General features: G+C 45.5%; 1 protein-coding gene across 2 annotated transcripts in view; it reads left to right on the forward strand.

Moving 5' to 3' along the window:
• Window positions 1-15263, forward strand: part of LOC310813043 (ATP-binding cassette sub-family C member 4-like) — a gene marked incomplete at its 5' end in the record, with an annotated part of 33582 nt that overhangs the window by 3299 nt on the left and 15020 nt on the right. For both annotated transcript variants that reach the window (XM_083681860.1, XM_083681859.1), the window contains 13 exons: window positions 16-265; window positions 399-506; window positions 637-726; window positions 1141-1332; window positions 1495-1589; window positions 1828-1914; window positions 2119-2215; window positions 2418-2630; window positions 2926-3057; window positions 3192-3229; window positions 3537-3634; window positions 4121-4267; window positions 10271-10350. In XM_083681860.1, coding sequence (XP_083537986.1) covers window positions 16-265; window positions 399-506; window positions 637-726; window positions 1141-1332; window positions 1495-1589; window positions 1828-1914; window positions 2119-2215; window positions 2418-2630; window positions 2926-3057; window positions 3192-3229; window positions 3537-3634; window positions 4121-4267; window positions 10271-10350 — 1627 coding nt within the window. The remainder of the gene's footprint in view (window positions 1-15; window positions 266-398; window positions 507-636; window positions 727-1140; window positions 1333-1494; window positions 1590-1827; window positions 1915-2118; window positions 2216-2417; window positions 2631-2925; window positions 3058-3191; window positions 3230-3536; window positions 3635-4120; window positions 4268-10270; window positions 10351-15263) is intronic.

Below are 15263 nucleotides of genomic sequence, written 5' to 3' on the forward strand. Positions count from 1 at the left end.
ATTTTGTGTTTTGAGGAAGGAGATCTCCAAGATCATGAAGAGCTCTTACCTCCGTGGTCTGAACATGGCCTCCTTCTTCGTGGCCAGTAAGGTCATTGTCTTCATCACCTTCAGTGTCTACGTGCTGATAGGGAACCAGATCTCTGCCAGCCGGGTGTTTGTGGCTGTGTCTCTGTACGGGGCTGTGAGACTCACCGTCACCCTCTTCTTCCCCTCAGCCATAGAGAAGGTGTCTGAGGCCCTTATCAGCATCCGCAGAATCAAGGTAAACTACCAGTCATGAACAGTTCTATAGCATTTCATGTTCCAGGGAGTGATGTGAGGGTTACAAATTGTTCAATTCAATTCAAGTCTATGTGTTCATCTGTTCATTGATCTTTTTTTTTTCTCTTTCTCAGAATTTTTTGCTGTTGGATGAAGTTGCTACGCAACATCTTGGACTCCCTGCGGAAGAGAAGAAGGAGTGTATGGTAGAAATCAAAGATTTAATCTGCTACTGGGACAAGGTGAGAATACCCACTCATAGTGAAACATGAGTATGAAGCATCAGTGTGTTTCTTTTACTTCTGCCCAAAGCTGTTTATATAATATACAGATTATTACAGTAACACTCATGTTTCTCTGTTGTCACTACAGACCCTAGATGCTCCAACGTTGCAGAACGTGTCTTTCACTGTGAAGTCAGAGCAACTCCTGGCTGTCATTGGGCCAGTTGGGGCTGGAAAGGTTAGATGGAAAGACAATACTGTGTCAAGTCTCTCTTGGTCTTCTGCCTTTAAACACTCTGGTGGTTAAAGGCATGTACCATACTGTAGGTGCTCTAAACCAAGGCACTGTACACAAAAACCGGAAGATGTGTGATTGATATTTCCCAGACCATGACCCCCGTCTGTGTTCTGCAAGCTTGACCTTAATCTTCATCAAATCCCTTCATGGGTGGCACGCCATGGAATTCCTTTACTAAATTACATTTCACCTTCAAGTCTCACCTTTCACCTGGAAGATTCCTTTTTGTTTTAATGATATGCAATGGTAACTCCTCATTCATCAAATTTTCAGAAGTGTATCCTGGCCCAAACTTGATTTGACCTTTGACCCTACCACATACATATATTGTTTCTATCTGTGTTTCTGTGTCAGTCCTCTCTGCTCAGCAACATCCTGGGAGAGCTGACCCAGGATAAGGGTGTTGTCAAGGTCAAAGGTGAGCTGACCTACGCCTGCCAGCAGCCCTGTATCTTCCCAGGAACCATCAGGAGTAACATCTTGTTTGGCAAAGAGCTCAACCCACAGAAGTACGAGAAGGTCCTGAGAGCCTGCGCTCTCAAGAGAGTAAGTCTCACCTTGGCAGCAGTTTATTACCTGTATTATTGTATATTGTGCCCTGCAGTTTTGGGTTCAGTCCATTAGTATGTACAGTATACTGTATAGTGTAGTGTTAATGTGAGTGATTGAATGCCCATAGTAAGTGTTGTAGTGGGGTTGTGTTTTTAGGACCTGGAGATGCTACCAGATGGTGACCTGTCAGTGGTCGGGGACAGAGGAGCCACCCTCAGCGGGGGACAGAAAGCCCGGGTCAACCTGGCCAGGTACATCTCACTCTCACCTCTCAGATCTCGCTGATGTGGAACACATCTGGTTGATTTGTCTAGTTGATATTAGGACATTTCATGCTGGTGCTGTGCAATAGCTGAGAGTACAATGTAACAATGAGGAGTTATAGTACTTTTTACATACAAGAGTAGTTAGTATATTATATTATTTGTATATAGTAATACAAACTGTGTAAAATATAGTAGAAATAACCCATGTGTGTGTTATTCTCAGAGCGGTGTATCAGGATGCAGATATCTACCTGTTAGATGACCCTCTCAGTGCTGTAGATGCTGAGGTGGGGAGACACCTGTTTGAGCAGTAAGTCCTACAGCCAGTTGGAAACTGTTTATCTCCAGAATATGTTTTGACAAAACACTTTAATACAACGAGAAACTAGCTGTTTTATAAGATACAGTATATGCTGTTTGTAAGCTGATTATAAAATAGTTTGTTGTGAATATGATATATGTCTTTCGGTAGTCTGGGTCTGGATCAGTCACACGTCTGGCCGTGTTTCCCCAGGTGTATTTGTGGCCTTTTGAGGAAGAAACCTCGTATCCTTGTTACCCACCAGCTGCAGTACCTGAAGGCTGCAGACCAAATCCTCGTCCTTAAGGAGGTGTGTGTGTGTGTGTGTGTGTTCGTGGGTGTGCGTGTGTGCGTGTGTGTGTGTGTGTGTGTGTTTGTGTGTGTGTGTGTGTGTGTGTGTGTGTGTGTGTGTGTGTGTGTGCCATGCTGTACCCTTTCTATGTCCTACTGTACCATAACTACAGTATGAACCATTACACCCTTCAGTCGGCTGACTGTAAGCATCTCCTCAGGGACAAATGGTGGCACGCGGCACATACTCTGAGCTGCAGTGCTCTGGGCTGGACTTTACCTCCCTGCTGAAGAAGGAGGAGGATGAGGAGGAGGAAGAGAAGGCCACCCCTGGCACCCTCACCCGCTTGCCTCACACACTCTCTCAAAGCTCCATGCCCTCCCTCTCCTCCTCTATGCAGTCTGTCTTTGAGGGGCCTGACCTGATACCAGTGGTGGGTAGCCTACTGTAACACCTCACACCCACCCATTGCCTGTCTGGAACCCAGGGGAGCATAAGACTTCCTGTGTTGCTTGTGTGTAGGAGAAAGTCAATGAGATAATGTATTTATACTAATGAAACCTTCAAATGTATTTGTATACCATGGTCTTTAAAAAATAGTTTGGACCTTTTTGTTTGCAGCTTTCACTATTCCTCCACAAGAGGGCAGTAGATATTTTCACTTCATCTCCTCTCACTGTACATATGTTGAATGATTTGCATTGAAAATGGTATAAATGTATTTTTAGCCAGCGCAACACATGATGGAGGAGAGCCGTTCGGAGGGGACCATTGGCCTCAAGCTCTACTTGAAGTACTTCAGAGCAGGTGCCAACATCCTGGTACTCCTGTCCCTCCTTCTCCTTAATCTGTTGGCTCATGTGAGTGTCTCTGCTTTTTCACTCCCCAAACCAGTAAAGCTATTCTGATGTAGACATTATTTTACATGTTTTGGAATATGAATTGGGTTTGGTATAATATGTGTATTCTAATATCATTTTGTAATGTTTTCTAGACCACATACATCCTACAGGACTGGTGGCTGGCATATTGGTGAGACATCTGTCAATATAATTTTTACTTTTTACAAAAAATGTTTACAGTTATGTTTTATTTTGCAGACTAAGAAATGTCATAGTCAGTGAGCATTACAAAGCAATGTCACAGTACACTTTTCATTGCTTCTATGAAATACAATGGATCCCATTTTGTCGGATATATGCTGCTGCTCCAACTGACCTTGTACCCCTTGGTTAGGAACATAACGCTTTGTGTGTCCCTGTAGCTAGCTGCTTTCATTCATTGGAGGCCTTCTGTGTTTATTTATCCTTGTGCCTTTTGATTCCTTTGTGAATGGCAGGGCCTCTGAACAGCAGCATCTCAATGTGACAGAATACGGCGTCAATGGCAGCTCCACTCAGCAGCTGGACCTGGACCTTTACTTGGGGGTATATGCAGGTGAGGCACAGTGAGTGCACATCCCTTTGTGTGCCATTGAGGCTCTGCTAAAAAGGCTCTGCTACTGCCATTCAGCCAGCTACCTACTGTACCTCCGCAAGCTTTGGCTGGGACCCAAGGCCTTCAAGGCCCAGTGTGTATGTGTGTTCATGGGCCTCAGCTGCACAGGAAGATAGGAGGATTGCTTCTCTTGTTTTCGATGGTGTGACATGACCCTCTCAGGTCTGATGAGATTGTCTTCCCATGACTCCTCACCTCTGCAGTTTTCCAGGGCCTTTCCTCAAAGTTCACAGCGGCAGCTCAGCCTGTAAGAAAGACTCGACCATTGCGGGAGAGATTAGACAGGAATATTTCTGTCCAGTTGTCCCATCTGTAGCTGTTCATGCTCAACAATGGTGCTGTAGGTGCACAGCTGACCTACTTGGAACTCGGAAGAGTGGAAAGTATTGCACCCCGCTGATGGATTTTACCTTGTGTGTTGGGCAGGTATAACGGCGGCAAGCGTCGTGTTTGGCTTCCTGCGCAGCCTTCTGTTCTTCAATGTCCTGGTGAGCTCAGCCCAGACTCTGCACAACCGCATGTTTAACTCCATCCTCCGGACCCCCGTCCACTTCTTTGACATCAATCCCATTGGTAAGGGCTCCAAACATCGACATATCATTTCTATAAGGGCATATACCCACAAAGTAAACATGATACTGTTCCTAGTGTGGGTCTTTTGATATTCAAGGGAAGATGAATGTAAGTGTGCTGAGATGGGGAACTCTGGAAGTTGTACCATGTCTCCACTAGAGGTCAGACTGTTACTAGAACATGCCACTGTAGCTTCTCAGTTCACACACAGTGGGTGCTCTACACACTTTACAATTACGCTCAGTGAGGTAAACAAAAAAAACCTTAGGACTATAGTTTACATCTGTTACAACCCATGTTTTTCTATTCAGCAATACTTTCTTTTTGATATTTGATTTATTTTAAAGGAACATGTTAGATTTAATATTGGAATAATTAGTTGCACTAACAATACCTGTTATTTCTATTAGAAATGTTATGCTAAATATGATTCAAAAACAATATTATAACAGTGATGTTATGGAGATTGAAAAAATAAATACTACTTTCTACTAGCTACTTTCTACTAACTTGGTTAGACTACTGTACAGTGTCTGTTTTCTCCATCCCAGAGTTGATTGTATTTGCCAGGAGTGTTTTATATGAAGTGTAATCATTATAACTAGTCGCTGGTGGGTAGCAGAGCTTGTGTACCCGGGAGGGCAATCCACAGTCAAAAGGCATGTGAAATGGCTCTATTTTTTAGGTTTAACGTCTTTTAGAAATGAGTGAGAAGAGGGTTATCTATTAACCGTGAGCCAGAACAAAAAAGCAAACAATGATATTGAATGAATACTGTTTGCTCTAGATCTTGGACAGAGTGTTGTATTTGATCTACAGAGCTGAGCAAATACAGGACGATTTGCCTTGTTGCACAGTATCAGAAATCTTTGATTATTTCATTAGCTTTGTTTGATTGTAGCTATTTGGACAGAGTGGAGTGGGCAGATGGACATGATCTTAAAACTAAGCAAACACTACAGCTAAGATTCCCTGCTGTATGGGGAGATCTCTCCTTATCTCTAGGACGCAAGACTGCTGCACAATACCCTGTTGAATAAAGGCAATTGAGTTACTTCTAAATTACTACATTAAGGCTCCATTAACTCTTAACAATTTCTAACAGAATTCAACCAAATTTACATGTCTTATGTGATCACATCTTAAACAAGATGATGTAATTTCAGTCAAATGTCAAATGGCCCACAACTTTGCTAACTTCTTTCGAGGGCATTGTTCACCTGTCAGCGGATAATTACTCAGCCTAATCTCTCCATAGTGACGCATGTACAACACAATCAGCACGGATGGGAATTCTCAGCATGAAGCAAACTTGTCAGTACAATGACTCATAATAAGCTGTTAACAAAACTCTAAATATGATTTGAGGGTGTTCAGTAGCTTGTGGCTTCTGGTGGCATTAGCAGTGGGTGTAGCAACTGTGGTTTTCTTTGGGAAGTTGTGTTTGGAGCAAACAGTACAGGCATTAATCTAGGTTTTGTTGTTACTGCTGCCGTTGTGTTGCTTGCACTTCTACCTGGCGGCTTACCTGGGTGTGTCCTCTGGTAATCTACACATGGGAGGAGCACAAACATGTTTAATAATGTAATGATCTGTTTAATAGCTCAGCGAAGGAGAGGCTTAACAGACGCTGCTATCTGATTGCTGTTGTGCTGCTATCAGTAACCATTGTGTGACCAGTCCAGTCATTTTGGGTTCAGACTGGCAAACACTCCAATATGCTTGGCTGGAAGTTACAGACAATAACTATCTGGAAGCTTAGCTCACCTGTTGCCGTTGCCACCCAAAAATGGCAGATTTGACAACCTCACAAAACACCCACGTCTTTAGGCTTCTTTGAATTGCTTACCGAATTTACAAGGTGTTTCAATGTCAGTTTTGTGGCTTTCGTCCGTGGCTTTTCTTTTTCTATTCAGTAATTGTTCACTGAGCTCTCCCATTGAATTAAATAGAACAGCCAGAGCTTTTGTTGTCATCGACAATGTCAGTGCTGGTATTACTGTCTCTCTCTCTTGCTCTCTCCCTCTCTCTCTCTCGTATTTCCTCTGACTCCCAGACTTTTTTGTAGCATGTCTGCCATTCCCTTGTGTTGCCAACACAAGTGTGAGTAATGCATTTGTAATTGTGCATGCGTTGTTAAGGATTTGACAATTGTTTACACTTGTAAGTGATATGTGTGCCACTGCCTCTGAACAGGGCCCTGTGTTTGATACTTGTTGGCTGCAGTCTTCCCTGGGAGTTAAAGGTTACCATTACAAGCTTCACTGCACAAAAGTCTTCTGTGTCATGCTCAGGATGTGCTTTGTTATTACAACCGAACAATTTGTATTATGATGATTGATAAATGATAAAGGTATTGTCACAATGCCATGCCAGGTGTTGGAATGTACTGTATGTGTGCCATTTGCCTATTGATGCAGGCTATTATTTAAAGAAACAACACAGAACAGCATACTATAAGCAACTATTCCATCAATCATCTGACATTCAGGTATGACATGATTCTTCAGCGTGGGATTATGATACATGTTTGTGATTTATTATGGTTCAACCGAATGTGTTCAATTTAGAGCAGCACGCACACAGCAGTAGATGTGTTGAGCTGATGTTGATCCCTGTAATTTAGTGTCATTGAGTGGGCTAATCCCCTCAGAGACTGCAGGCCAGAGTCTCAGCTCATCAACAGGAATGGGGTCTCAGCATACGTGCACACACACAGACACACACAGACACACACAGACACACACACACACACACACACACACACACACACACACACAACACACACACACACACACACACACACACACACACACACACACACACACACACACACACACACACACACACACACCTTCTTCTCACTAACCTCTGTGCTCTCACACACCAGCAGAGACAGGTCCCCTTAGTACCAGGTGTCAATCAGTCTCTGTGTACAGGGGGGAAACGTCAATACAAGACCTACGTAACAACGGAGCATCTAATTGTGTCTGCAGAGGCAATGTTTTTAATGTCTATATTCCTGCTCCACTACCGATATAGGAGAGAAGTGGTGAAAGTACTGCAGAGAGGATGATGATGATATCGGGGTGTGCAAATTGAATGTGGAGATGGAGCGGTGTGTGTGTGTGTGTGTGTGTGTGTGTGCAGTGTGGCTGATAGGGCTCCCCTTCGCTCGGCACTTCCACTATTTAATTGCATGAAAGGGAAGGAGAAGAGATTGCAGGACCCTGGCAGTGTGAGCGGAGAGAATGGATTTAGAATGTATTAGTATTGGCAGCAAGGTGCCGGCGGTGGGGAGGCGGCCCCCAGGCCCCTGGGCCCTTCATGGAAGTGCAGGTGATCTGGGCCACCTCCAGTCCCAGCAGCCCCCTCCCCAATTCCCCTCCATTATCGCTCCCGCCTCACTGAAAGGCAGGTCCAACAGCAGCGAGGCCCACACATGGAGTGGCTCAGAGTCGCCCCCTTATCTAGATGTTTACAGGGAACAGCGATTTGCCACACGCCCTGCTCCAGCCGGACCCCACTGTTCCACTTCTTCAACTCTGGTAGGGGGGCCTCGGCCCGCCTAATGTCTCCACCCAAGGGGCCACCTCAGTCGGGAAGGGTTGATATTTCGTCATATGTGGCGCAAATCACCCCTGGAGTCCCAAACCATGAGAAATGGTTTGATACTAATGCAGCTGATATGCTGAAACAACTCTACCCCTCTGCTCACAATAGGTGATATTGTTGACAGCCACCAGTCATGATTGAAGTCATTGTCCCAGACCTGTCTTACCTCATAGGCATTTCCGTGCCGTGAATGTCTTTGTGTAACTACATCTCTGTAATGTATCTCTCCTCTAGTCTGCGAGGGATGGAGAAGGCACTTTACTTCACCTCAGTTGAAACACTGCATTGGCTTGAGCTGCTCATCAAACAGCTGATTGTTCAGTAATGTTCTCTGGTACTAACACCCTAAAACCAGTGGAATGATGTAACTGGGAGTAACCTATCCTATCCGTGTAGGCTTTGTTTTTTTGGATCCACATGGATTTAGGTCATCTATGGCTTAGACAGTAGATGCATATTATAGGATTCATTCACATACACAGTTTGACTAATAAGGAGAAGTCACTTCCCCCCGTTTGGTAAATAAAGCAAAGACACTCGCTCGTGAAAATAACAACAGTGGCAGCATTCCCTTCTGCTTGAGTCCTCCCCTCAGGACGTCTGCATGCTAAAGGGGCACTCACTGTGAATAAGATTAGTCTGCCTCCGAGTGTACAACATGCTTACGCCACTTGACTTTGAATCAGTGCTGATTTGGAGCATTCGCTGGTTGTTTGGGGGGAATAATGCTCTGGCTGGGTTTATGCAATGGCTGTTATGGAAAGCCCTGTCCTCGTCTGCATGCGTGTTTTTAGGCGGGAGCGGGCGTTTTGGATAAAGCTGTAAGCTGCTTACGGCCGTGGAGAGAGGTGATTACAGGGCCCACCGCCATGGGACACACTGGGAGCCGGGGAGACAACTTCTAGGTCAGAGCCTCCACTCCACTGTGCCTCCAAAATCCCATACCACCATCCTGCCGTACCTCCCATCCACCTTGCCTCTCACTCCCTCTCTTAAACTCAGCTAGCTGCCCGGCCTCTGTGCCTATCTGAGCAGCCAGTGTGCTTGGAGAATGTACCTCTCGACAGGGAGGTGCAAGCAGCCCTGGATATAACAGGAGATTACAGACCTGCCTAGTCTACAGCACACTCTCCTGTACCAGATAGCACTGTGTGTTCAGTTAGATAATGGGTTGTTAAGGTGAGTCACTCTGACATGGCCCTGGAGAGCCCTAGAGACAGTAAAAGACATGACTATAGATTTGTAGTCCTAGAGACCATAAAAGGGATGGCTACAGACTTGTACTCCTAGAGGCAATGACTAATACTAGGAATGACTAATACAGACGAGTAGTTTGTTTTTGTGCTTCAACTTGAGCCAGTGCAGGTGGTGATGTTTGTGTCTTGCAGTGCTAAAGAGTAGCCTTACATTGCTGGGAGTCTGAGGTCTTCCTCCAGACCCGGAGGTATGAGAGGCTCCTTGTCCTGCCTCTGCTCTCAGCCTGTGGTTCTGGGATTGGCTATTACTACTCCCTGCAGTAAACACAGTGTGAGAGCAGCTGGAGTGTAATCTTATGTGCTGTGGGATCAGGCTGGGGAGCAAAGTTTCTAAAGAGAGCCACAATAAAGGGCCCGTGGAACACCTGCAGAGCCCCAGCCTGGATAATGAACACCTGAGCAGATTGGAGGCAACTCAATTAACGTCATTGACACTGGCAGTCAGGACAGAAAGGCAGGTATGGGAGCTTCTGTTTCCTCTTTGTTCACAAACAAAAGGCTCCCCAACGTATTCAGTCCAGAGTAGGCCAGCCTTTATGCAATGAAGGCCAAATAATGATTCAGTGTTTAATTTAGATAGGGCTCCCTATTTGTCCATCTGATATTGCTCCCAATATAATCTATTAATATAACAGGCCACTTAAGTAATAGAGATTAATTTCAATAGAAGAAAGCAACTGACTGTGAGGAAAGTCTCAAACATTATTGAGCAACGGTCTTGAATTGTGACGGAGCATATTAACTCATGGATTAGCAGTATATGCTTTTGATATGTGGTTTTGTTCCGCCAAATGTAAGACAAGCTCACACAAGGTGAGAGCCAAAGAGAGATTAAATGAGTCACGTCCAGTATTTACACTCCTGAAACTGTGAAAATAATCACAGTTCATCAAGGTTTACTGGGGTGATATTGACCGAATGCTCAATTGATCACAGTGTCACAATTTTACAGTACACTGTCTGGCAAAAAAATTAAATAATTTTAATCTAATGCTGATCAACGCCACATGCCACCATATTGACAGTGTAACTAACTACTACAGCACATGACAGTATACAAATGGAACAGGAACATTCGCCCACACACGTCTAATTAGTGCTCCATCTTCCTTCTCTTCTTTTTGTGACCCAGGAAGAATCCTCAACAGGTTCTCTAAGGACATTGGTCACCTGGACAATCTGCTGCCCTGGACCTTTGTGGACTTTATCCAGGTGAGTCTCACCTCGGCAGGTTTGGCCGCTGCTGCTGCTGCAGCCACCTCCGCTGCATGGGGAGGCCATTTCATGCCTGGCTAGGCCTGCTTTGTGGTCCGGGTCCCCTAATCTGGAAACAATTACTGTAGGATTACCCGCCAGCGCGGCCCAGCGCCTGCACAGATTTAATAAAAGTGTCTGCACATAGGCTGAGGGCGTGGCCGCTTCACTGTGGCACAACACAGGAGGTATTGCCACAGAATGTGTCAGGGGACTAAGCAAGTGATTGGGAGAGAGAAAGGTACCACAGAGGAAATAATGGCTACACAGGAAGATGGGCAGATCTAGGGGGACAGTGAGGGAGTGGAAGAAGAGAAAACAGGGATGATCTGTGGAGTGGCAAAGAGAGGGAGTGTGAGCATTAGGCTTTATGACGTGTCTGGATGGGTGAACAGAGAGGTGCTAGGGGAACAGTAGGGGGAGAAAGGGAGAGGTCAGTTGAAACAGATAGAGATGGGGACTTTCCCCTCTTCTCCTTCTGCTCTACCGTTAGCCAAGGGCCACCCTGACGTATAGCCAGGTAACGTTACCGAACGCCACCGCGACACCGCCACAACCATCTACAAGGAAAGCCTGCGGAGATGAGCCAGCTCATGCACCTAGCACCACAAAGGAGGGAATGTTCGCCGCACAATCCGAGGTAGAGCAGCAGGCGTGGCTCCTTGGTTAGGGCCAAAGAAGAGAACAAAGCTGAGCTGAAAACGAATCCCTCCTCCACAATGCCTGAGTGATGTTTGTGGCAGATACCCATCTCACAGGAGACAAAAGCCATCTTAAATGCTGAAAGCACAAAAGATCATAAGCACAAAAGCTTTTTTGTCCACCATAGTTTCCCCCATTTTAATAATAAGGTGAATAATGGGTGAAGTAAAGTAATAACGTTGCGGAAGGCCCGTAGGTCCAACGGTAGAACAGTGGAAGCAGACTAGGTCATGACAACAGAAGACAGCCTTGTGTTTGTGTTACTCAGACATACACAGATCTTTATGCATCCATTTCTTATTCATCATTCTTTTGTTATACGTTTGGAAAGGAGAAACAGCAGAGGGTTCAATAAGGCTCAATAACAATACACAAACACACATTTATCTGTTAATTATGGTAACATGGGATCATTGTGTTGCAGTGAGAAAATGAGTGTACAGTAGGAGATCTGTGCTGAAGCTAAGCTTTTGTTTATTTGAACTAGCTGGTCAAAACAAGATTGGAGCCCAGCCAGTTACCTCATGTGGACTAGGCCTGTATGTACGGTGGCACATTGTGTATGCTATGCACAATGTGGTCTTTTGCCGCAACAGAAAATGGGGACACATTGTGAGAGGGACAAAGGTGGCATCATTTGGACAAAGTGCTTTTGTTTGCCTCTCTTTCTGCTCTTGTTTGCAGATGCCTTTTATGGAGCGGTCTTTAATGCTTTCAGGAAGGAAGATTTTCACTCTTTTTATCAAAGTATTAGCTGGACAGAAGAGCTGCTGATCCCGACCATTGTTGCTCATTCGCGGAGGGACATTTCCCAACAGTCATTGTTTAAATGGTTGTCAGGGGGGAATAAAGTGAAACTTCATAAACAATGGCCTAACTGGTTTATCTCCCTCCGTGGGGAGAGGCCGCCTCTGTGTGGGGATTTGCATCAGAGCTGGGCTCTTTATGGTGGGGTGAGCACTTCACAGCCATCAGCACTCCCCCTATACACTCCCAACAAGGAGATCCCCCAAGCTGGGGGACCCTGGTGCATCCCACAGCCATATTTCTTCACAGGTCTCATTTAGCTGCAATTTAGTATATTGAAAAAAATGCCCTTTCTCTTCTTTCTTTATGTTATGGGGACAAAGACAGAAATGTCAATTAAAAGCACCTCAGGCAGTGGGGACGGTCGGCCTTTGTGTGGACTTGACCTTTAAATCCTGGGTTGCCTGTGCTTTCACAGAGGGGGCAGAAGAGGCTGTGGGGACAATAAGGGGTGAATTCAGGGGCCTTTCAATGGAGGGATTCGATGTGAAGGCTCTTGACCAAGTCACACCACTACTAACTGTGGGGTCTCTAAGGTACATTCATTGGCCTTCTTAACCGTCCGTTCAAATTGAGTTTGTCAGCATAATTGGGAGACCATGGTGGAGGGATGTTCATCACATGACTTCAGAGAGGGATTTTGAATTTATCAAGATTGTTGTTGGTGCGTGTATTTTGACGTGGGATGCACATGTCCTCTCCACCCGGAGGTCCTGGGTTCGCCACCCAGGTCTGACAGGCTTCCCTGTCATCACTCTCCTTTGTTACCCTCTCTACTTTACCACTGTCAAAATACATGTAAAAAAAATACGTCATAATGTAAATAATGTAATTCCACTCCCCTTAAAAAAATTAAAAATAATAATACAATCATTATCATTAATTGCAATCATTATCACTTTCCCTTAGTTTTTTTTTTTTGTGTTGTCAGGATATTGTGACAGTGTGTTTTCCAATTTGCCTGAGGGACACGGTGAGCTCAGGTGGAGTAGGACTGACCCTGGTCTCACCAGTGTAAGTGGGGTTACAAGCTGAGCCAAACAGAGCCCTACTACTCATAAATTACAGCAGTAAACCATCGGTGGTCTGCTCTGTAGGAGGAGAAGAGTGTGCGTGTAACAGAAAGACACATAGAGCAGAGACGGCCATTGTTTGGAAACACTGGCGGGTGGATGGGGGAGTGAGACTGTATATTGTGGCACATTGTGTGTCGGGCCTCTTCTGTGGCTTTGTGGGATATGAGAAGTGCTGACGTAACTTGGCTGGTGGATGGGATTTCATCAGCTTTCTCTTGTGCCTTTACCAAGCCAGTGACAGAGGAATGGAAGAATGCATTAGCTCCAGGCACAACACATACCAGGTTAGTCAGAGAAACACAAGAGATGGACCAGTATGGAAATATATATGCCATAAATTCCTGTTGATCATTGTTAACTGACAGGACCATTGTCTTCATGTGCAAGGTGGAAAAACACTGAAAGTGACACAGAAAGTTGAGAGGCCGAGAGATTTGTGTGTGTGTGTGTGTGTGTGTGTGTGTGTGTGTGTGTGTGTGTGTGTGTGTGTGGTAGCAGGGGGGATTTCTGACTCTGGCTCTCAGCAGTACCACACATGGTCATGTGATGGCGGGCACTGGCCTGTATTGAAAAGATCTGAGTGTCTGTGTGGTCTCTGTGGTCTGGCACCTCTACTGGCTCAGCCAAGCTGGACACTGGGTACTAGGAGCCTGGGAACTGACATCCCTCCCCTGGCGTCTTGCTACAGTACTACTGTAGGCTCTCCACTAAGACAACACCAATAACGGTAACTCTGGTCAGGACAGTAAATATGTGAGAATTATTGGGACCTGCTTGTTTATGTCCACATGCGAGAAATGTATTTTTGTGTTTGTGTGCGTGTCTGTGTGTGTGTGTGTGTGTGAGAGAGAGAGAGAGAGAGAGAGAGAGAGAGAATGCTTGTATGTGAGGGCATGCAGAGTGCTAGGCAGCTGCTTTTTGGTGGATGCTAGTGATTTATAGGGAGAGGGAGAGAGAGAGGGAGAGAGAGAGGGGGAGAAAGAGTGCATTTCAAAGCCTTTCTCTTATTTCCAAAATGGGGGTGGAAATCAACAGCTTGACTGAGCCCAAATAAGTGACTTTTCTTACCTTTTCACAGCGCACAAAGGCCTAATCCTGAGACTACTTGAGCCACCAATGTAGACAGTGACCGAGACCACCACAGTATGTGTCAGGCCCTCCTCACCACACACAAAACACATTGACTGCAGCTTTATGAAGTGAAAATGGCCCAGAAAGGGAAAATGTGAAGGAGGTGTCCACAGTCATTTCTCCCAAAGAAAGGCCATAGCATCTGTGCATTTAGAGCTAAAATAAGGCCCCAAAAGCAGAGCAGAATGGATCGGGTCACTCCTATTGTCCCAGGCTACGAGTGGAACGGCCTCGCTTTGTTTCAGTACCACTGACCCCTACACCTTATTGTGCCACTCTGTCAGAGAAAGTGTGTGGTGAAAAAATTCTTGCGGTGACATTGAATTTTCTTCACCCTTTTCTCCCTTCCTCCCGTTTTGTTTGCTTTTTTTTCCCAGCGGCAGCCTCTCTCAGAAACATAGCACACTGTCACTAAATAAAGGGAGGATGAAAAAGGAGTTGTAAAGAAGCATACCGATTCCTCATGTCCGGAGGGATGTTTAATTGTGGGGAAGTGTTTATGTTCCGCTGTGGAACAACAGTCACTATCAGCGCCGAGCACAAATATAGCAATTAACTTCAATTTTATAAATGTATTTGGACATCAAAGCCCTGATGGTATCACCTACAAAATAAAGCAATTACAGTCAGCGGAGATGTGAATGGTCTTTGGGCACTGCAGTGCGCCCTGTTTGCCTGAATGGCCACATCGCATGCCTACAGTAGCTTTCTTTTCTTGCTAAAGAGCAATTAGAGGTAATGCTTTATTTAAACTGTTTATATACAAAAGCTTTTATCCACTTTTATGTGCAGCGGGCTATGGCCTGGGGAGTTGTCCATTCCTGTGTGGGTGCAAGGCAGTGGGGATAGGGGGGCTATGAGATGTGGATGTAGACTGGGGGGGGGGGGGGGTGTAGGTCAGTGCTTATCTGACTCATCTTTGTGTAGTGTGGGTGGGGACCTTGGTTTTCTACGATGCTGACATGATAAGCGGCAGACCAGGCAAATGGATGACATCAAACAGGGCCTTGGCGACAGTGGGCTCAGGGGAGCAGGAGAGGCAGGACTCCTCTCTAATGCTTCCTGCCTAGACTCCTTCCCCTCAGATTACCCCCACTGTCAGAGCCCCTCAGCACACTGGGTCCACCAGCCAGAGACCAGCAGCACTGATAGGGT

This window comes from Argentina silus (genome assembly GCF_951799395.1).
Source record: "Argentina silus genome assembly, chromosome: 12".
Lineage (NCBI taxonomy): Eukaryota > Metazoa > Chordata > Actinopteri > Argentiniformes > Argentinidae > Argentina > Argentina silus.